Here is a 22,534-nt window from a genome sequence, read left to right as displayed (position 1 = left end):
CGCGTTTTTTTCTTTTCTTAATCAAACAAAATTTAAAACAAATTTTACAACATATTAAAAAACTGCAAAACATTGAAATATATTTAAAATTCAGTGAAGTTCGACAATCGCTTGTGAAATTTGCAAGCATCTTTTTTCGATGATAAACAAAAGAGGGAGAATGATATCTGATTATTTTCTGCATCTCTACTTTACGCACGACGTATGAAAATTGAAAACTTTTTTTGTACGCAAGGACTAAATTTGTTTTTCATATTTTCACGCAAACTGTGAAGGGCAAACCTCTCGAAATTATAATTCCTGTACTTGAACGCGGCTCATTGTCAGTATCTTATTTTTTAAACAGGAAATCTCTAAAGTCGACCGTGGTTTGTTTCGGGTCACTTAATTCCCTCGAGATCTGAGACTCTTCTGTTTTTTCTTCTTCGTTTTTATCTTTCTGCTCCCTTGAGACCAAATTTACGGATATTAAAGAGTGACCTTGTGTCGTTATGGAGGATTTTCATTATCTCTCAGAAAAAAAAAATTAACCCTTCTGACGTTAGAAAATTTCCAGCAGTAGATCCGAAGTTATTGGAAGAAAAGCGAAGACAATTGCTAATTTTTACAACGATAATTTTTGATTCCGGATAGAATTTTGAGTCCTCGGATTCGGAGTTTGCAAACAATTCAAAAAAACGTACCGCACGGTCATGAATAAGAGATCAAAAACCGAGAGTAAGGGAAGAATCCCTCCGTTTTTTTCTTCGTGTCTTTTTTATTTTCTCCGGTGACTAGCCAGGCGTCGAAGGGTTAAAGGGCCTCGGTATAATTCGAACCAATTGTTAGCTAAATCGTTCCTCCTCCTCCCTCGCCTCAACCTTCCCTCCGGATTTCTCAATTCTGTTGATTCTGCCCGCGCCCGCGGTCTCTTGTTTAATCTGAAAACGAGAAGAAGGTTTTGGTCTGTCGCCCAAGAAGATTGGCCAGCAGGTGCCGCCGCGTGCGGTGTTACAGGTATACGCGTAGTCCTGTACAAAGGATATAATTATAGTCAGGTATCGGAATATCATCCTCGATTACATTCAGATCCCATTCGCGGAGGAACATCCGTACGATCTTACACCAAACAAACCTGCCGACAATTTCTGAAGCAAAAAAACCAAGATCTTGAAGAAAAATTAAACCACGTGCTTCTACTACTTTTTTGTGCATATATGCATTCTATGGAACATGATTTCGGTTTGAATAAAGAAATAGTGAAAATCGTTAATTTCTGTGTTCCAAATTGAGCTGCAAATCTAGTCGTCAACTTCAAGGCTAGATTTTGAATTCCTCTTTGAAATTTTCACTGCATCCCGATCCCGAGTTAAAGCTTTTGAAAAATATCGGATGCACGCATATTTATTTTTTTCAAAAGTACGTTCCAACTTGAATTAGAAAAAGTGAGCATTTTTCACGGAAATATGCAACTCTTGAAACTGAGTTCATTGCTTCGGATTCGTCGACGCGCAATTGTGAATACGGATTCAGGTGAAGAGCGGTTCTTTGATTCACCCGGCATGCGTATTGACGCGGAGGGAAGATGACTGGGAGCAGCGATTACGGGAGCAGGTGATGTCGCGTTCAATACCTTCGATATACTCCGATGACTTCTAACCCAAGCATGACCAAAGGCACGTGCCGCCCCGAACCCCCGTCACGAAATGGGCCCGAATCTTTTCCCCCGCGACTTGTGCGGACACCCGGACGGTGATGGACCACGATCGAAAATTTATATCCTCTGCTGCGTATTCAGCGGGAAACCGAGACGATTCTCTGTGGAGATTCAAGCGATCGGGTTTAAAAAACAAACAATTTTCAGCGATTCGAGTAATTCCGATCGTTCGACAAGAAATTGTTCGAAAAACGTATTTTCAGTTGTAAAAAAACAGGCAAATTCAAATTTATTCAGGAGTTTGCGGGCTACGGATATAAAAATTTTCACTACAGCTGAAAATCAAATTGAATTGTACTTTCGCATCGCGCGGACAAAAAAATCCCAGGCATTAAATTTGATACCTCGGTGGCGAGAAGATGATGATTTTTTTTTTTTTTCACTACCCAAATATCGATGTATTTCTCATTTTCGTACGTACAATAATCTGTGGCTTGCGAGTTTGAGTTAATTTTTTATTTTTGAAAAATTCGAAAAGCCAGGAGCAAAGAGACGAAAAAATCACAATAGAGGAGCAGTTACGACACGACTTCGCTTCCTAGCACGGTCTGTTCTTTTCGTTATTTTTTTTTTTTCTTTTTCATCTTTGCTTCTTGAAATTATTCCTTTTTTTATTTCAACTCGTCACCGTGGGCTTTGAGTCCCGCGTCAAAGCAAGAAGCTGGATCCTTTTCACATTTTTTACACCGCCTTACATCAAAGCAGAGTCGTCGAAAGTCGTGTGTATGGGAGTCCAAACAAGCGAAGAGCGACTGAAACTTATTCGGACCGAAGGCAGGGGCCAAGACTGTCGCCTCGGCTACTTACCTGCCTTCACTTTGTCTTTATACACCGCAGCATTACGCTTTGAATCGTTTTTTATTTGTTTTTTCATTTTTTTCTTCTCTCCCTCTCTCTCTCTCTCTCTCTTTTCGCGCACCGTTTCCCCGCGATAATGTGAATAATTTCAACCGCCTCCCCCCCCCCCCCCCCCTCTTCGCTGCCTTTATCCTCGTATTAAACGCAATTACACCCGAATTCCCCAACCTGTCGAAACAAAAGCGGACATTTATAAGTAGCTCACAAACTTGTATATTGTATATCATTACATCCGCAGGCTCGACGGAACAATCAGAGCGTAGTTTAGAAATTTTCATGGGACTTGGGATGTAAAGTAATTCGAGGTAGAACTGGAAGCGAAAAACGACGCCGCGAATTTACACTTTAATTGCATGCTCACCGAGGTTTAAGTGGTCGGATGACGATGACAAAATCAGACGTCTTACTCGATTCGAGGACCTTGTCTTGTTTAATTTTTCATCTCGCCACGAGCGACTAGACTTTGGGATGAAATTTTTTCGAGAATTGTTAACAAACAAACGGATGAAAAAATTCGAGAAACTTGTCCGCGTTTCGGAGCGTTTTCGTGTATTACAGATTCAGATGAAAAAGGGCTTGAAAATTGATCAATTTTTACCAGTAACTCGGTTCTTTACGAAGAATAATTATTGATCTCACGGTGATCAGGAGTGTGGAAAAGTCGGCAGAACGGATTACAAATCCCCCTTCTCCCCCCATTGCAGTCTACAAGCCTGGCTGTGTGCGGATGACGACGACGACGACGATGATGATACAAGAATAAGAGAGGGAGGCGATCGCGTTTAGAGACGACGAATGCCGTCCGATCGGCGGTCACTTTGATATTTCGGGCCCCCAACGATCCGAAGGTTCACCTGTCTACCGACCTCCATGGTTACCAACCACGACAGAAGATCGCTTTGCTTCTGACCAAACGACCGCGAGATTTCGGCCTTTCTTTCGCTCTCGACAAAAAAGTCATCTCCACCGATCATCGGGGCGAAGGTTCATCCGGACCACAACGAAGAGGGTGCTCCACCCGAGGGTAAGGGGGGGGGGGGCAAAAAATAAATTAGTTCGTACGTCCGATAAAGGTGGTGATATCGATTTCCCTCTAGATCCTCGGTTTTAGACACCCTGAATCTATGATAAGAAAATTACAGTTGGGTACAGGAGGAAATCACGATTTTTAAGGAGAATCGCGCGACGATCCGATTCGGTATTTATGCCTTGAAAGGTTTTAGTCGTAAATTGAAATCTCCGCTTTATTTTCTATCTCTTTCAGGTTTCTTTTTTTCTTTTGTTTTCGTTCATCGAACAAAGGTAACGAAACTTCGTCACGGGATTAGACGACGATCTTTAGAATGGTAATTATGTATTCCTTTTTGTCATTGTGCATATCGTTACACCGCAGACGGGATAAAAATGACTAAAAATGGGCCCAAGTCATTATTCGGCCGATTGAAGGGGGGAGGGTAAAGGCGAATTGCGGTTTGTCGACAAAAAGTCGTAGATACGGGGAATAATTAGATATTGTCAGTCACGAGTGTCGATTTCCTTGGGTGTCGGAGGATCCGATCCGCCGCTGCTGTACCGGTATAATCAAACTCTGACTAGCAGGATCGGGAATGGACGACGATTAGTTACGAGTAGTTTAAACAGACTTGAATAACTTGTACGTGCACCGCGTGACATCACAATACGCCGGCCAATGGACTCAGCGGGGTCGAAACCAGGTGACAAAAATCAGCATAGATAATTCCGCGGCCCGCGGAGATTCTTCAGATGACAAGAAGAAGAAGAAGAGGAAAATAAAAAAGGAACGGAACGGCTAACGGCAAGGAAAAAATAATAAAAGAAAGATCCAGATACAGAAGAACCGTTTGTCGCTTCTGGACAAGTAGGCAGGCAACTTGCACAGATGTATTTATAATATACGTATATGTTACTTAGTATATTGTACCGAAACGGTGAAACAAAGCTGCAGCAGCGGTACACGAGCCTCCTCCTCCTCTCTCGATCCGGCAAAATTTGTCTAACCGGTTTATAGCGGCGGTTCAAATAAAACGTCGATCTCTATTCTGGTCCGAAATTATCAGCGTGAAGCAATTTAGCCCGTGTACTTTATAGTTTGTGCGAGAAATAGAACAAGAGAGACAAGTGTATAACGTCACGTGATTTTAGATTGAGAAGCGTCTAACGAATAAACGCAAATCGCCGATCTACGATCGCGTTTCGTTTCAAGATCCACAGGAAATTGGAATTTTTAAGAAAATCTGAAAGCCTGCGGGAATGGGGGAAACCGGAAGGTCAGGCAGGTGTGGGAGACGAGTCGCGCCCTTCTGGGTCCAGAGTATAAAAGAGAAAGGTTTTAACATAGCGAATGGAAAACGCACCCTGAAATTAGGGGCGGGACTTTGGCTCTGCCTTTTGTAAATCGGTAGCGAGACCCCCTTCGGCTTTTACAACGATCCCGGGCTTCGGTTCAACTAACTTTTTAACGAAATCATTATTGGACTCAGCTACCTGTCGGTCTGGGATTGCCTCTTGATCAGACTGAAAAGAACCAACAGAAATGAAAAAACAAAACAAAAACAAAAACAAATGGAGAAAGAACGAAGGTAAAACAATCGTTCGATAACATCGATTAACTTCTCACGGTGAAAATACCCTCTTGATTTATAAGTGTTGCCAAATGTAATTGTGTTTGGAAATTATTGTACGTAGTTTTTATCCTCTTTTTCTGTTACCTGTTACCGATGCATATTTCTTTGTTTTTTTTCCTTCGTATCGTTGGAATTTGAAGTTGGAAGAAACTTTCAAAGCGAACGAGTCCCGACCTTAAATACAGTCAGGCAGTCGTAAGATCGGTCGTAAAGATTGACGAGTGAACTTTTATTTTTCAAGTGTTATTTAGAAAGGAAATTTCAGCTCAGATTTTCATGCAACGTCGTACTGCGATCAAGGACTAATATCCGGCATCTGTTTTTCTCTCCGATCATTTCGCCCCCTTTGTACCGATGACACTTGTCGACCATCGGTGGTTAATTCATCGACCGAATCTGATTGCGAGTGGGTTTGAAAACGATTCGGGGTGGTTGATTCGGGGCGAGCGAATAGTTGTCGCGGTCAGGGAGAACAGTCGTATCTGTATTAAGAATCTGAGAGCGATGTACGAACAAATAGCTTACGAAACACCGGCATTAGCGCGTCCCCGTTAATCGCCTGAAAACGTCTCCGAAGGGGTCTCCCTAAGATAATTGGTCAAATCGTTGCCCGCGGCCCATTAGTGAGGGGCAAAATTTGTCGAAAGTAGGTAAGCGTCACCGAGAACCGGGACGCCACTCGCATAGTTACAGCATAACTGCCGACGCGCAACTATCGCGTTGAGGACGTAAAGCCGAACAATGCGCCGGTCGGCCCTGCAATTCAAACTCGTAAACCCTTGACGGAATTTGCAGATCCGGGCCTTCCGGACGCCGAGGAGCGTCTTACACCCGGGTTTCTTACCCGAGCAAAGATGGCCGACGAGATATATCACCCTGTTTAGGGTGGAGCTGGACTCACCGACTGTTAAGAGGGTAGCCACTTCCGGTCAGAGTATTTCCTGCCAGTTTCGCGTGCCGCCTCGACGGATCGTGCGGTATATACGTACCTACTTTCCCACTTCCGTTACGTTTCTCTCGAGATTTACCTCCGACAAAAACGGAAGCTGACTCGGCCTTGCGCAGCTTTGTCAAAAGAATTCGCCCCGGCGAGATTCCGTGATGTTCTTAAGGGAGGGGGGTGGTGGTACAGCTTGGACGGTCTAAGATCATACATATTTTTAGGAGTTTTTTTGAGAGAAAATGAAAACACCCGGAGCAATTGAGGACTTTATTGTTTAAGGTTTTAACAATGTTTTGGAATTTTTTCAATTAAATTAATAACAAATTGGTGGAATGGCGCGTACGAGTAGCGAACGACTCCGAAATCGAAGGCTTTTGCGGTGGCGCATCTCTTGACATCATTGTCCAACTGGTTGCGGATGGAAAAAATTTTTCGCGTTAAAAACACCTTTTCGGATTCGAGTTCGTAGCCTAAACGTTAAAAAAAATAAATAAATCTCAAATATGTACGACGATGAAAAAAAAATTGTTGGAAAAATTTTGGAATTTAACTTCGAAAACCTAGCGACGAGCTCGAATCGATCGACAATTTTTAAAGATTGCGTCAAAATTTCAAATCGATCGGATAAAAATTGAGCGAGGAATTTGCGTCACCGAATTGAAAACGCGATCGTTCGCACTCATATGCGCCATGCCGCCATTTCGTTATTAATTTCAATGAAAAAATTGCAAAATTTTGTTGAAACTATAGATAATAAGGGTCTCATATTAAAATTGCTCCAATTGTCACCATTTTCTTAAAAAAACTACAACACAAGAAAACATCTAAAAATAGGTACGGTTTGAGACCTTACAAGTTGTACCATCCCCTTAACGCTATCAATTTTTCTTCCAAACACTTCATAGTTGTAAGTTGTTTAAGCTCCTGAGAATCGAACGATCAAATGTTTATCCATTCCTATCGGTACGCGACTCGTAATTTTACGATACACCGGATGCGCACTGTTTGACCCCAACATCCTGTTTGCAGACGAAAGTTACACTTAGAGGTCAAACAATAGGCGGGCACTTAGTTGTTCGGCTATTCTCCCGTTTCTTTCCCCCGTCATCTGTGCACTTTGCATCTTTGCCTAACCTGACCTTCATACGCGCGGGTCTCTTCGTACCAGCGAAGAGTTGATCATCGCCACGCGTTGTGTTTACAAGAACAACAAACAGTTACGTTTTGTCCGTCTAATGCTTCCGCCCTCGAAGTCTGGCGACTTCGAGATTCCTTATCAGCCTATCGGGAAAGATAAAATTTTCGACGTCGCTGTGGAAGTGGATAATTAAGATAAATATCGGACAGTAGTTTACAGCGCCTAGTTGACTCGGGGAAAGCCTCGAAGATAGCGTTAGTCCATTTTCCTTCCCCCTGTCCGTGCCTGGTTCGGTATGTAATCATGAATGGAAGCTCGAGCCGAGAAGTTGCATTCTCGGAACTTGCGACCGACGCTTGCACATTCAGTCAAGAAAGTGTCGGTCGCGTAGGCGGAGCTGCTGATCGGGAGTCAGAGGCTCGGCTCATGCGCCCGATTCGAAATCCCTCCCACATCACGTTCTCTTCGGTCATCCGGTAAAGAGCCAACTCGCGCGACGATTTCGCCGTGAAATGATGACGAGGAAGAAAAAGAGCGAATGAGAGAAAAAGCGGTTTTCATCTCTCTCTCCTCTCCCTCTCTGCATCGTGCCTCACCTTTCTCGCCTAGGCGCGACAAACTCTCGTCGATGATTGATGGTCGTATTTTTACTTCGCTAACTAGCTTCCATGGGCTCCGAGAATTATCATTATCAAATACCAAATTACCGTTTTCACTTTGCGCAAGGCTCTGTCAACGCGTTATAGCTGTATTTTGCACGGGTGCAACGTATACACGTAACATATAGGTATATATATTCAACGCACGATTGTAATTAGCCAGTATGGATAGCTTCGCGCGGTTCTTGTCTCAACGTCATTAAATTCTCCTTCGAATTGATTGGAAGACGCTGAAACACTGTGATAAAAAAACACGATTTTCTTGTGACCAGAACGACGATTCAAGCGTCAAGAAAGGCGTGCATAGCTGATCTCTGCACCTTGAATTGGGCGTCTATAAGCTTCATAACTCATTACTGCAGCCGACCGCCGTTATATTCCGGGGTGGCAAAGTTTCGCATAGTTTTGCCAAACTTCCGTTACCTAATTGTTCCGATATTCGAGCGCCCATATTCCGCTACCACTGAACATAGCGAAACTGTTACTTGTGGATGAAAATAGCATTCTCCGAATCCCTGAGTAATATACCTATTATACAGTGGCGCGGCTAATTGCAACGAAGTGTGATCGAACTTTGCGGAAACCGAATGCCGTCCACTTCCCTCAACTTCATTTTTACCGCCAAACCGACGCATGCGAGAACGCCAACTACGACTGTCCCAGAAAAGCGTTCGTTATGCTTTTTGGACCGCCAATTAAGAGGATCGTCACAATTGCAACACGGACACTCGGACCCTTTCCCGTAGTTTCGCATAGTTGGCAAAGTCTCCGGTTGGCCAGCTCCGACAATGCTTCCGAAACCTTCGTCACCTCGACTAGCCACCAAATTAACTATTTACAAAGGTGCAGGGCATATCGCAGAAGTCGAGAATGGGTATTCGGGATACAGAGAATCTTGAACTTCCTCTATATCGGGTGCCGCATTACCGCCGATCCTCTCACATCGATCGGAAAATGACGTGAGAAGTTTCCCGAATTCGCAGCCAGAGCCAACGAGGCCCAAAGTCCCGTGATTTCCGCGCCGCAAGCGGGCCCCAAATTAACTCGTTGCTCCCAAGACCGGCAGACCGTAGTGCGGCGGGCCCGCTGTCGCGAGATAAGCCCCATGGGTGGGCCCCGTGCCCCCCATGCGACCCCGCAAGCTCCCCTATCCTCAGCGCACCTCGGGGCCTGCCCCCCACCGTCCGAGTGTCAAGGAAGGACCCGCGTGGGGCCCATAATGCATGGAGGCCCGCGAGAGGTGGCACAGAGCTCCAGCCGCGTGTGAGAATCCATTCCGCGCGATTTCACAGCGACGGTAGGGGGTCCTATTTGTAGTTTTACTCTCTTTCTCTCTCTCTCTCTCTCTCTTTATTTTTATTATTTTCTTTTTCATCCCTTTTCCATTTCGTTCGACAAACGATTCCGCCGCGGGGTTCGGCCGGGGCACCTCGAGAGCCTGAAATCCCTCGACGTCATGTACTCGGTCCACAGGGTGTGGTGCCCACCTATGCAGCTCTGATTTTACTCCGAACTAATCACCTGCGTGTTGGATTCTCGAGATAGAGAGAATTCTCACAGTTCGAAAAACCGTCCGAGTCTCGACGCTCTGACACCGTGGCTAACAGGATTTCTAAGAGTTTTTATACAGGCAAGCCAAGGAGCACCCAATCCGACGTACACGTCTCGAGAGGATCCCAGGGTTACACGTAAATATTTGGAACACGATGAAGGGAAAAAAGACGAAACCTCTTGGCTAAAGTGCCACGCATCGCGCGACCACACCAGACTTTCCGAACTGGTTAAACGAACGTGCATGATACTCTGGATTGTCATCCAGAATCGTATCCTCATCAGGATAAACGGTTGAAAATTGGATTCATCAATCCGTTTTGACGAACAACGCGTTTGTGAAACGACGACCTGACACCTTCTGCATCCGGAAAAGTATCGTGTTGTAATTGTCACGTGGAAAAAAGTTTTGGTAAGCAAAGAACTGGCTCATTACAAAAATCACGTTTTGGTTGAGTGAAAAATGTGAGAGTAGAAAACGTTGATCGAGGAATCACAGATCAAGTTATCTATCGTCGATGAGGTAGTTTGAGCAGCCTGCGACGAGTTTTGAACTTTGAACCGATTTAACGAAACACCTTGATTGTTTTATGGGACTATCAGTGAATTCCGAAAAGCTGTTTATCGGTACCAATACTATCGGACGGAGGAGAAAATAGGAAAAAGCTCACGTGAACGAACGTTGGCTGGACGTGGGACTGAAACCCATTGCGAGTTCTTCCGAAGTGATCGGAATCGATCCAAGGTTGATCGGCCTGACACACGCTGTTCGAAATGAATGAAAATCGAGGCTGTGTGACGAGGAACGAAGAATCAGGGTTCCGGGGACCCGGGCACATGCATGGAAGCGTTGCAGTCTAGCAGGCATCGAAATCCAAACTGAGCCGGTGGGTGGAGGCTAGCCTCCGCCTCCTGGCCAATGCGGTTGCCGACTCCCTGGGGGCGCCCGATCCTCCGGGGGTCCCTGATCCCTCTCCTCGCCGAGTAACTCTAAGGACTTGTGCCGTGCAGCTTGCCGCTCTCTAGTCACTCCACTAGGCCCCTTCGGCTCCTTAGTCGTCGTTTAACGGGAGACCAGCCAAGACGCGATTAGCAGCAACGGATTAGTACCTGGGCCGCAAGTCTCACCCACCGGGAATCCCAGGGTGATTTGGTGCGTCGACGGAGGATTTAAACGATTGTCGTATTTTCGCCTCGTTCAGTCATCGACGAGTTCTTCAAGTCAGTGCGCGGAGGAAACTTTCGTCGACATTCGGCCGGACTATGTTCCGAGCAAACTGTTCAGTGGATCGAGATGGTACGTCAGTGCTGTGCTGTTGACGATAAGTCGACGCCGTTGACATCGGGCGATATTGACGATTGACGCTTACCGTCTCGAAGTCAAGGCTCGGACCGAGTGACGCCTTCGGTGAGAAGGAATCCAAAGATGCTGTTCAAAGGTAATAGCTCCCGGCTCGAACTGCTGATCGGAAAAATACAGGCACACAAGGAATCGCCGTCGCCACCGCAGGACGAAAAATGTCACCCCAAATCCAAAGGTCTGATTTCAAAATTGAAACGCCCTTTGCACCCTCATCAGAACCATTCGTGTAGCACCTTCGAAAACCCTCTTCGTATGATTCTTCTCACCCTTCTGTCCTCGCCTAATTCGTTGCATCTTTTTCCAGACGTGCCTGATCAGTTTCATTTCAAAATACTTTCAATCCAATCGAAACTAAACCCTTTTTCATAACCTTGACAAATTTTTTCATCCTCAACCTTTGACCTGCTCTTGGCTTTTCCCAAGTCCCGGTGGCGGCGTGTCCCATTTTTTATGGTATATCTTTCACCGTATCACATTGCATCACACATGTACGATAATATGTATATATATAAGTATATAGCCCGGCTGTAAACGATGCCATCTACTCCACCAATGGGCGAGTCGTAAATTGATTGAAAAGTTTAGTAGATCGCAGTTACTCTCGCATTCATCAACCAGATCTCATAATTCTTTGGGTTCGCGTTGATTTAGCTCTATTATTAAGCATCGCCTAGGTCTATAAATAGCGGTAAGGAGCTGACAACATGCTCGCGGCATTGGCAGGTCGCGAAAAAAGTTGACGGTGTTAAGTGCTGCTATTCTCGCCCCGATGACACACGCCCTGATTGCGCAGGAGGTACTCTTTTCAGTTGATACGGAAAGTCGTGGACAGATCTAAAACCGTACGAAACACTTTGTTATACATATACAACGCTCGTCGCGTCGCGCCTTTGCGTCACTTTTTAAACTGATCTTTGGCCCTTGAGCTTACAGATTCGAAGCTTAAGCTTGAACGCGTTCCTTAACAGTCTTGCGCATTCGCCCAACTGTTGCTCTCTGCGAATCACGATCTTTGCGTTGTCTCGACGTTAACGTGACTCAGAAGCCGACCTGAATTCAAAGCCGGATTTTCCAAGTTCGTCGCACGATTTCTTACGGGCCAAGGGTGTTTGGTCATTTGCAATCGCGAGAGACCCATGAAGGAACCTGACGAATCTAGGATGGTAGCTACTGGGATTGATACTTTTCATGTGTAATCTTCGATCGTACGAAGAGTGAAAATTCTAGGAGTCGTGAAATTTGTAAGACAAGTGATCAGACTGTACTTTGTGATTGAATTCGCGTGCTTGTTCGACCTTTTCAGATCTCGATTAGATAGATTCCTTCGCGAAACCTTCACGAGCCGACTGTGAATTAACTTTGAGAGGAATTGAGAAAATTGATACAATGTTTCTTATTTGGAGAAGAACCGAACCTTTTCTGTAGCAACGAAAAGAATCAGTAGAAATACCGAAGATCCAGACCGTGTGACACTTGTTCTGTGGTTGATTGACTTTTGATCATTGATACCGACTGTATAAAGATAAGAAAACATGCACGTTGATCCCTGCTCCGAATAGAATAATTGTCTATATTTCACGCGAACGGTGAATATTGTGATTTTGATCGAATCCCTCAATCCCACCCAACCACTATTGGGTGTCAATGGTCGATCGGTTATCAAAGAAACGAAGCTGCTTGTAAAATATCCATTATAACATGATCGTCAATCCGCACTTACCACATTTGTCAAAGTGTACCGAGAACGGTCTCGTCGAATTTCCAGCCAACAGCTCGACGACCACGTCCGAAGGATCGTAATTAGAATGATCGGCAGACTAGTGAGCTAAATTGGGGCTACTTCCTGACTCCTAGAGCTAATGAGAGCAGTTAAGCGAGCGGCCCGAGCTGGAACGTACGTACCCAGTAGCTCAGAGATAAGTAAGTGGTATCAGAGAGCCTGCGAAGTACGAGGTGGTATGAAGAGGCCTCCTCAATTCCGGAGTCGCGTGTCGGGCGCGAGCGCGTGTTGAGTTCCTGTGACTAATGCAAAAGTGGCGCCTAGCGAATTGGGCCCCGTGCGTCGAATAACCCGCGGGTTTGAATTGGCCGCGTGGGCAGAGGATGCGACCCATTTAGTGTCGTCAGCTTGTTTCTGCGTGCTTAATTACCGGCCCGTCATACGTCGTCGCAGCGTCAACCGTTCCATGGGTGGCGTTGATTGGCTCGGTAGCCGGCGAGAGCGGCTCTCGAGTTTCCAGCTTAATACGTTCAACCCTGGATTCCGTAAAATCTCTTAAATTGACTGGTGGGTGTCGCCTCTCTCTCCCTCTCGCTCGCTCAACGCTCCGCCAACTCGGACAAATGAGGAAATCGCTGCCCACAGTGTCCACATCGTCATTTCCAGGTTGGCCGGAGGTATGCGAGCGGCTTATCACCGTGGTACGTTTGTAACGCATCCGCATCTTACTGCAACTTTGAGATCGGTGTATCTCGTCTTTTTAAGAAAATCGACACCGTGAAGCTTGCGGGTTCTCACGTCGAGTCAGTGAAAAGCTTCCGCAGCCAGTGCGTCGATCTCTTCGATTCCGATCAACGACGTTTCGCTGCAGTTTCCGGTGGCAAGTATATTCACTACGTACAGCAACGCTTATCGCCGTTGATCAGAGTCCGTTTACTGATTCATGCTTCGGCGTAGAGATATGCCGTGAAACGGTTTTTTTCTTTCCACCTCTCTTTATACTACTAGCAGCTTATCGTTTTCATCCTCAAAATCGTAGGTAAGTAAGTACGAGCGAGCCTAGATAACGGTATTCGTATAACGTGGAACACGCGCCTCACCAAAGAGGATGAATAAGCAAACGAGGGAAAAAAAGGCAGGGAGGGTCAAAGATCGTCGAGCTGCCGGTCGGTCAAGACTTTCCGTCAACGTATTGTCACAACGTCACGCGATTGTTATAAAAATTAATTTCTTCATGGTGCCGGGAACTTGACAAAAGTGGAAATAAAGACGTTTCCGCAAGCTGGCTCGACTCGAAGGATCAGTTCTCGTGCGAAGACAGACTATTCGCCGTACATTCCTACTTCGAGTATTGTACCCAAGTATTCTCGTATGTACGCATGTAACGTACGAGCCTCGGTCCAGGTTACACCTCGGATAATGATACAGGTTTTACAGCGGTCCGTTGTCACGAATGCGTGGAGAGCTGACTGCGGTAAAGACTTGACCGACGGGGTGAGGTACTTGCGGAGTTCGTAAGGCCAAGAGAACTCGCGTTTCAACTTCGGTTCGCCTTGGCTCGCCATAGACGGTTTTTTATCCGCCTGGTCGTACTCCCCGCCGATATGTGCGGGGCACATGTCTTGGTTGTAATATAAGTAGGTACCGCGAAATTGGCCCACTTTGCGTTGAGTTTGGGGTACCAAATGACCTTAGACTCAATTTATAACAATCTTGCTTCAAAGATATCTCTTCTCCTAGGCTGACCACCCACCCTTCTCCAGCATCGACCCCTGCAAGTATCCGCCTCGCGAAAGAAGCCAACACAAATGCCTCCCTCGTTCGTCATCGTTATCTCGTCATTTCTCAACCAATTTCACGTATCCATTCCTTCCCACTTTCGGCTTAACATGTAAACTCACCCCGCGTCATCACTGCGATGCATCAAGGCGGGGTGGCAGAGATTTGACATCCTTAAACGTCGACTTGGACAATAAAAAGAAATGGTTCTCCTCCTCTTGCTACACCCAGTTTTCGACCACGTGACATTGATCTCCTTTCAACGAGGACGAGAGATCGTAAGCTTGTAAAGGATGAAAACCTTCGGAACCAAAGAAGGCTGTCGCGTTATTCGACTCGTAGAAGTCACTTTGTGAAGATTCTAACGAGTATCTCCGTCTCTGCCGACCCAAAAAACAACAATAAAATAATAAAATTGCAACATGTGTCTGGTTTAGTCGCGTATGGGACATATGCAAATTTGAACCAGTTATTCCCCGTGAAGTAAGATCGCATATCTACGCGTTTCATTCCAGTTAGCCTCCCGGCTCGTTTCTCCCGAATTACGAAACGTGTACAATACCGACTCAGCTACATGCGCCTGCTTATTTTTTACCTTATTTTTCTCTCCTATTCCATAAACGGTGTCATTTTCGTGCACACGCGGTGTCCCGTGGCGAGCTTGCGTCATCCCCGTCATCCTCTCACCCTCGTCGCATTAAAAATGGACGGCGGTGTGAAATTGCTTGATCGTTTCCCCCATATTCCCGGATCAATATGTACGTCCCAGTTCCTGCGCCTTGGAAATAATCGTACGTCTCTCCTTTTAAATTTTTCAGAAGCCTTGGGAACCGGAAGTTCCTCCTGGCACAGCGAAGATGGCGGTCCGGTGTCGAGGAGGGGCGGCGACACGCCATCTTCTTGCGCTACACCAACCTCGGCGAGTTTTCCCTCGGAACCGGAAGCGGAAGGTGAAAACGGGCCGCACGCCGACATGAACAACCCCGCGGCTCCTTATCCCTGCCAATTTTGCGACAGATCATTTCCCAGACTGAGCTACTTGAAGAAGCACGAACAGGTAAGCTTTTCACTTGGTAAAAAGAAAACATCCTTAAAGCCCCGTGAGGACACGGGAGAACTCGCAAGGCTCCAGACTCGGGGTCGCGTCGTTTTGCGGTTTGACCGACTCTCTCTCTGAAGAACCGCTACAACACAGCGAGTCGCTCTTCAACAGGAACACAGACGTGGGTTGAAACCGCGCGAAATTAAGAGACGTTGGAAGGATCAGAGAGTGCGGAACCCGAATTATAACCGACGCGGTCAAAACGCCCGTTTTTCTTTGTTTCTGCTTTGCATGTCGAGACCATTAGCCACGCTTCCGCGTGTCCTAAGCCGGGGTCATCTTTGGGTCAAAATCTGGATTGTCCTGTAACAGGTTGCGCCACTCGCTTAGACGCATACAGATTTTGTGCCTATACGTTGTTCCGTACCTACGTACCTACGTGTAACGCGTTCCTCTCCGCAGGTGCCGTTCGACTCTGTACTCACCTCACGCGGCAACCTGTTTTTTTTTTCATACGTTCCTTTTTTACCAACAAAAAAGGGGAAAAAATTTAGAAACTGTTGTTGCTCGGCATAATCGTGCGATAATATAAAATACCGTCTCTAAATTCGAAAAATTTAAGACGACGGAATCCACTGGTGGATGGACAGTGTAAGGCTCGATCCGTGTAAAATTCGCACCACGAAACGAAATTGTGGCAACAGTTCTGGCCAACGAAATTTGCAATCGGTCAAAACGGCAAACTGCGATACGAAGTTTGTTCTTCTTACGATCCTCGAATTGGAATGACGGAGAATATATTTCTGTTCAAGTCCGAATACAAACATTGCATATTTGAGACCGAAGAATGGAATCAAGCGACACACAACGGTCGTTGGATTTTGACGGATTGACGAAGAACGTTCAATTATCGGGACTGCTACAAATAGCACGTGACTATAGTGTCATGAGGCGGCTGCGGAAGGCTAGAGAAGAAGAATGAGGAGTAAAAGGAAGTAAAAATGGTGGAAAAAAGCGAGGCTTGTCTCGCGTACAAAGAAGCCGCCCAGGCTTCTCACGTCCTCGGGTATCTCGTATAAATGCTCCATGATTTTGAACTTAACTAAAGTTTAACAATAAGATCAAGTTGCGTTTTCTTGACCGGGTCGCAACGGCGGCGGTGCTCCAGCCCTCGCTACAAAGGATCCTCTTATCACACCCTCCGATCTGCCTCCAGGGTGACACCAAGACTCGAAAACACTTGATATCTTAACCGTGAACTTGTCACCGCGTCGCGACCGCCTTCGTGTTCCGCGTTCAAAGAGCCGCTGTCCGTTCATCGCAACTTCCAAAAATTTTGCTGCCGCTGCGGTTTCTATTCCTTTGTAAAATTTTTTTGTATTATTCAATTCTTGCACAGACGCCGGTCGGTGGATTGATAAACGCAACGGTCTAGCTTTTCAGCTGTACGTACACCGCAGTTTACCTACCATTACAAAGGGTGAAATCACCCGTTTTACCCCCCCCCCCCCCCCCCCTCCCTTACTTATATAATGATCTGGTAGTCATGATAGATAAAGGGCATATAAGAGCGCTCATATGTGTTATAAAATGAACAAAGTTGCTTGCGTCAATCAACTTTATTGAAAAAACAGTCTTGCTTCCGACTTACACCGAGAAACATGTATCGCTATAATAAAAGCATTTTTCCCATCTTTTAATGCCTGCCTGTTTTGGTCACTTCTTCATAATTTCCGTAACACCAAAAGCGTTGCGCTATGTATAGGTAATATATTCCACGGTGGACACCGCAGAGCCGCAAGATTGCAGGTAACTCCGGATTTGATAATCCGGATGAGGTATATACGCTTCAGATTTGAGGATCGTTTGCCCTAATTATCAATTAGGCGAGTTTCAGACGGCGACCACAAGCCGAGCTAGGGAACGTAATCGTTACGTTACGGCGTTCCGTACGGCTCTCGTGCCCGTGTATTTCTTACCTTGTATGTAACCCGCGGAGTTAACGAACTTGTTAAAAAGTCGCGGTGTTCCCTGGCACCACGCCGAAGAGACCAAGGATCCAACTTATCCCGCTCACCGACCATCGCTAATGTTTCGACGATATACTTAATACGGTCAGCAGCCTCACGCTAGGTGAGCTTTAACGTCGCCGTTGGTTGTGCTTTTTACCGTCCGTCTATTGCAAGCTTATCCGTTTACACGTACCTATACTCTGTTGTTAAGTATTATTTTCGGCCACTACAATCGTCACGCCGCTTCTCGTTAGGAGATTGTAGATCCATTTCTCCCGAACTAATACCCTATAAGTCTCCAATTAAATCGAACTACCGCGCAGAAACAATGCCGCAATCATTATACCGAAGCTCAGTTCTCGGTTATAATAACCGTGGCGTTCCGCGATCCGTCGATGAGATCAGCGCGTGGATACAGATCGTAAGTCAGGATCGATGCACTTTGACTCCCGGGACGTTTTCGATACCGTTTATCAGTCAATTAAAACGTCTGGGATCTTTTTACAGATCGTTAACGCGATCGTAGTCTCGGAGAATGTTGTAGATATCTTCCTTCCAAATCCATGCAATTAAATACCTAAATCGAATTTCGTTAACCCTTTTCTAATATAATTTTGGTAAAAGGTATTTTGTGCACTCCTTTCAATGCGGGATGAAAAATGGGGTGTATTTCCACGCGTTACGCGGTTACTTCATGCAACAACACACATTAGGTCATTTACATGTGCGAAATACATGTAAGAATAAGGATTAATTAAAATAGCGCAACTGCAGAAAGTAAATCATTGCGCTTATACTTTGACTCAAAATGGCTAATGAATTTCGCGTTGTTGTTGTTTGCTTCAGAGTCACGGTGATCAGATGCCTTACAAGTGTAGCTGGTGCGCAAGGCTGTTTAAACACAAACGAAGCAGAGATCGACACGTGAAATTGCACACCGGCGACCGGAGATATCGATGCACGCACTGTGAGGCCGCCTTCTCCAGAAGGTAAGTTCCTAATTATACCTAACTCCTACCTACCCGCATGCGCAACGGTCCTCGATATACCTTCACAGGCGATCAATTAGCCAGTCGCTGAAGATCGGCGTGAAGAATTACGTTTCATGGAACCAGTATTTAAGATAGAAGATTTATATACCGACGCGAAATTTTCAGGCGTTGATTAACTCGCGGAGAAATGTTACAATGTATAAACACAGAATCAATCTACCGGGAAATGAATGCACTCAGGGATTAAGCTCCTCGCGCTTAACTGGGATCGAGATGAACATACCGTAGTAATAGTTTTGAAACTCAATGAAACTTTCTAAGCCATCAAAATGATATAAAATAAATCACTTTCCCGTCCTGAGTTCTAATTGTTTATCTCGTATTTAGTCGGTGCAGGATAGGAAAAGGCGATAAGCTATAAAAGGATTTGTACCAACCGCCTCCCACACGCACAATATCTGCGCACAAAACCTACAAGGCGTACAGCTGCTGAGGTATGATATAACCAGGGAGGAAAAAAAAATTGTGTCACAAAAAAGATTAATAACTTAGGGGAAGATTAGGATCCGGAGAATGCAGTTCTCGGTAATACTTATATTTTTCTAATTCAACTTTTTCAATTCAATACGTTTCGAAGGATTTCGCATCCGAGGTGTTGGAGTATAACAGCAGTTGGACTCACTTCCTCGTCTGTACCGTGTCATCGTTAATTAAATATTGTATACGATTGTTTACTCCTGGAAACTGGTCCATCCATAAACGTACAACGGTAAGTCACGACTCCCCGCAGACGAGTTGCAAGAAGGTCGTTTACCCCGGTTCGCGTTCGGGATCGCGGAGGTTGTCCCGTAGGAAGCATCCCCGCGAGGTTTCGTTTGACCGGCGTCGGTGTAACGGCGATAATTCAAAATCGGAGAAAAGTGAGTTTAGCCCCGCGTCCCTCCGGGGGTGACAAATGAATAACGATAACACGGTGACCGCGGGGCTACGCGCATTAGTCAGGCTTATTTCTCTCGCGCATGCCAGCGAGCCCATGCCATAAGCGACCCTCCTCGTCCTCCTCTCCGTCTTCCTTTTTGACTAGCTTCGGTACTCTCCTCTCCTCTCCTCTCCTCTCATCTCCTCCATCCGGAATCACCCGCGACTATCCCTTCCACCAAAGGAGGTCCTCGTTTCTCGGCCCTCTAAGCGCTCCGGGCGCGCGCCCGTATTCCATTGAAATGCCAAGCCGCGGGGTATGCGAGTGTCTTAGACACGCAGCAACCGGCCAAGAAACCTCCGCTTCGTTTCGTCGTGTTGGAAAAGTACTCATAACCTCTTTGCCTCGCTCCGTGGTTCAAACTTTAGCGCGTGCGTTCTACGCCGTGACCGTGCGCACGCACACCTAACCTCTCTCCGTACCGTGCATGCCTGTATCTCTTCTCTACAAACGTACGTTGTACGATTGCGTATATAAATGTATTACTGCCGTGTGACGGCCCAGCGGCAGAGCCGCGTATATATAGAAGGTGGGTAGGTGTTGCGGGACAACAGGTAGAACATTAGTCAAGTGTCTCCGTCCTCTGACTCCCTGCATACGTTTTTTTCCCTCCCCTCCCCTCTGCTTCCAACTTCTTCTGGCATCCAACGTCGAGGCACGGGGCCTCGTGTCTTGCGAGACCCGATCAAGGCGCGGTCGCGACCAACGGATACCTACGTCTCAACTTCGAAAGAGGTTAAGTTTGTCAGGACAGGTCCGAGTATATTCGAGGGTATTTCTCGGTCATCGGTTATGATATAAATTTCTTCGGTTCTCGAACTTTTATACGTTATTTTCACTGTTTCAACGGTTAGCTCCGCCGTCACGAAACACTGACCAATGAGGAATCGCGGCAGTGGTGCTCATGCTCTAGAAGCTATAATCCATACTATGTTACCGCAATGTCTCAGCGTATATATATATATCTTTTTAAGTTCTGATAGGAGGATTTTTTTCTGTCGAATTATTAATAGGAAGGACCTCGGTGATTGATCTTTGACGAACGGTTAAATCGCTACGTTATGTCGAAAGCTTTTTTTTTACACTCAACTAGTTCAAGTTTCCGACGTGTTAGAAATCTCATTTAGTTTAATCCTAACCTAACCTCTCTAAAGTGCCATCAATATGACGTAATTTGATTCGATCAGATCACAGATTCACTTCACACCGAGTGTGTTCGTTGAGAAGGTCGTTCACTCTTGTAGAATTTTCATTATCGTGATGAGAAAAAGCATTCTTCGATTCCGCCATTTTTAAAGCTTTCGCTGAATCCCGGTCCTAACCGCCCACTAACTCTCGGAGCTGTCATCCTCTTGGACAATCGTGCTTTGAAATCTCCTCGCGCTTACGTCTCTATTCGTCCGTCGGAGCCCTCGGCTTGGGTGGACCCAACAAAAGGGTAGAGAAGCCTCAGGGGTTCTCATAACGGGGATTGGAAATGGACGATTTCCGAGTTGCCGCAATCGTCTATGAGCCGAGAGGTTGAGTGATCGGTAATCGATTCTAGTTTCAGATCGGTAGACACATGTAATGATACCGATTCGTCTTTGATTATTCGAGCCATTATACCACACGTATCGCGTATAGGTGTAAGTATGGGCATACAATTCTAACGCGTTCGAATGTAGGTATAATGTTTTGTCAAGCAGAGCGTGAGAGTCAATTTCCAATACAATCGATACCTGAAAATATATTATCTACTCGGTTCATTTCTCATCCTCCAACCTCTTCATACACACGAATCGGATTACTCCTAATTAGATTAGCCTCGCACCATTTAACCCGCTGACTTCGAGAACCGGCCTACCGCCGTTATCGCCGTAAGCGGATCCCTCCGATCGAGATATTTCGGGATTACAAAAACCAAACTTCTTTACAACTGCCTATTCGCTCCCGTGAGTATCGATCGAAGTTCAATCGAATTTAATTACAGAAAAAACATGTTGCGCAGTAAATACCCCAATTTTCAAATCGCGTAAGCCTCAAATTATACCTAATTTTCAGGGAAGATGATTTTTTTTTTCAGAAGTTACAAGAAGAGAAATATTGAAGTTGGAGGGATCAGGATTCATTTCGTTGTTTTCGAAATCATTTTACGTTACATCGTGCTTGCTCCGATTGTGAGTTCCGAAAGCATTCGCAAATGGTCTAGTTCATTACTTGTTAGCTTGGGCGTGCTTCTTTTTCCGTCCACAAGGCACAGCACGTGGGTGGTGTTACATCGAGCTATCATCTTTCAACGTATAATGATTTGAAGCAGAGATAAGCATTTAGAAGTGTTGCGTAACTGTACAACATCCCAGTTGAGAAACGATACTGATTATTCTCCAAATTCAATTAAAACTTGTACGAGGTATATTTTTACTTAACGAATTAGCGATTCGATTAATAAGATTTTATGTAATTCACGCGTACAGCGATTGAGTGAAAAGAATGTCCGGTTAATTTTCGCCCTGGTTGTTCAATTCTACTTTGTACGCGACACAGTCGAGAAAGGGTAGCAAAAAAAAAAAAAAAAAGAAAACGACGAAAAATAATTGATTTCTAAAATATAAAAAACGTTGTATAAAAGTTGGAAACTTAATTTTTCATACCATAATTCGCTCGCTTGCCTAAATTATTAACGCACATTTAATTTTCTTACGGCACGCCGACATTTTTTAAGCTGACTTTCATCCATTCCCCGAAGGCAACAACCCTGACGCATCTTTAATAATTGTATTCCTTTTGCTAAATTATGTCTGAACGATAACTGGTCATAGACGTACGTATTTACAGTAAAAATATTTGTTTACAAGTCTACGGTATCTCGAAATAATGAAAAAATGACGAAAAAGAACAAGCCTGAAATTGAAAAAGAAAAGAAAAAAGAAAAAATGAATAACCGCGTGTGTGTACCTCGGTGATTAATTAGCATGATCAATTAACGGCGAGACACCTTGCGGCGTGTCAAACTTACGCGTTAAGCCGATAGATCATCGAGTGCCTCGTAGCTCTTGATATACGCCTAAAAGAAACGGCAACAATTTAACCGCGGAAGGATATTTTTCAAGTATATATACAACGATTCGGTATAGACTTTACGCATGACTCGACATCGACGACGAAGTTAAACTTC

The 22,534-nt window shown here is 45.3% G+C and overlaps 1 protein-coding gene across 3 annotated transcripts in view; it reads left to right on the top strand.

Moving 5' to 3' along the window:
- Positions 1-22,534, top strand: part of LOC124181306 (zinc finger protein 423 homolog) — a 78,353-nt gene that overhangs the window by 49,309 nt on the left and 6,510 nt on the right. The window contains exons 1-3 of one of the 3 annotated variants that reach the window (XM_046567760.1): positions 10,547-10,929; positions 15,171-15,409; positions 18,253-18,395. In XM_046567760.1, the coding sequence (XP_046423716.1) occupies positions 10,917-10,929; positions 15,171-15,409; positions 18,253-18,395 (395 nt within the window). In that variant the 5' untranslated portion in view covers positions 10,547-10,916. Of the gene's footprint in view, positions 1-10,546; positions 11,029-15,170; positions 15,410-18,252; positions 18,396-22,534 lie in introns of those variants that run through there. The other 2 variants (XM_046567750.1, XM_046567740.1) reach the window with 2 other exon arrangements.

Source organism: Neodiprion fabricii, chromosome 1 (assembly GCF_021155785.1).
Source record: "Neodiprion fabricii isolate iyNeoFabr1 chromosome 1, iyNeoFabr1.1, whole genome shotgun sequence".
Classification (NCBI taxonomy): domain Eukaryota; kingdom Metazoa; phylum Arthropoda; class Insecta; order Hymenoptera; family Diprionidae; genus Neodiprion; species Neodiprion fabricii.
The sequence above is the reverse complement of the archived record's forward strand: the minus strand, read 5'-3'. Positions and strand labels throughout refer to the sequence as shown.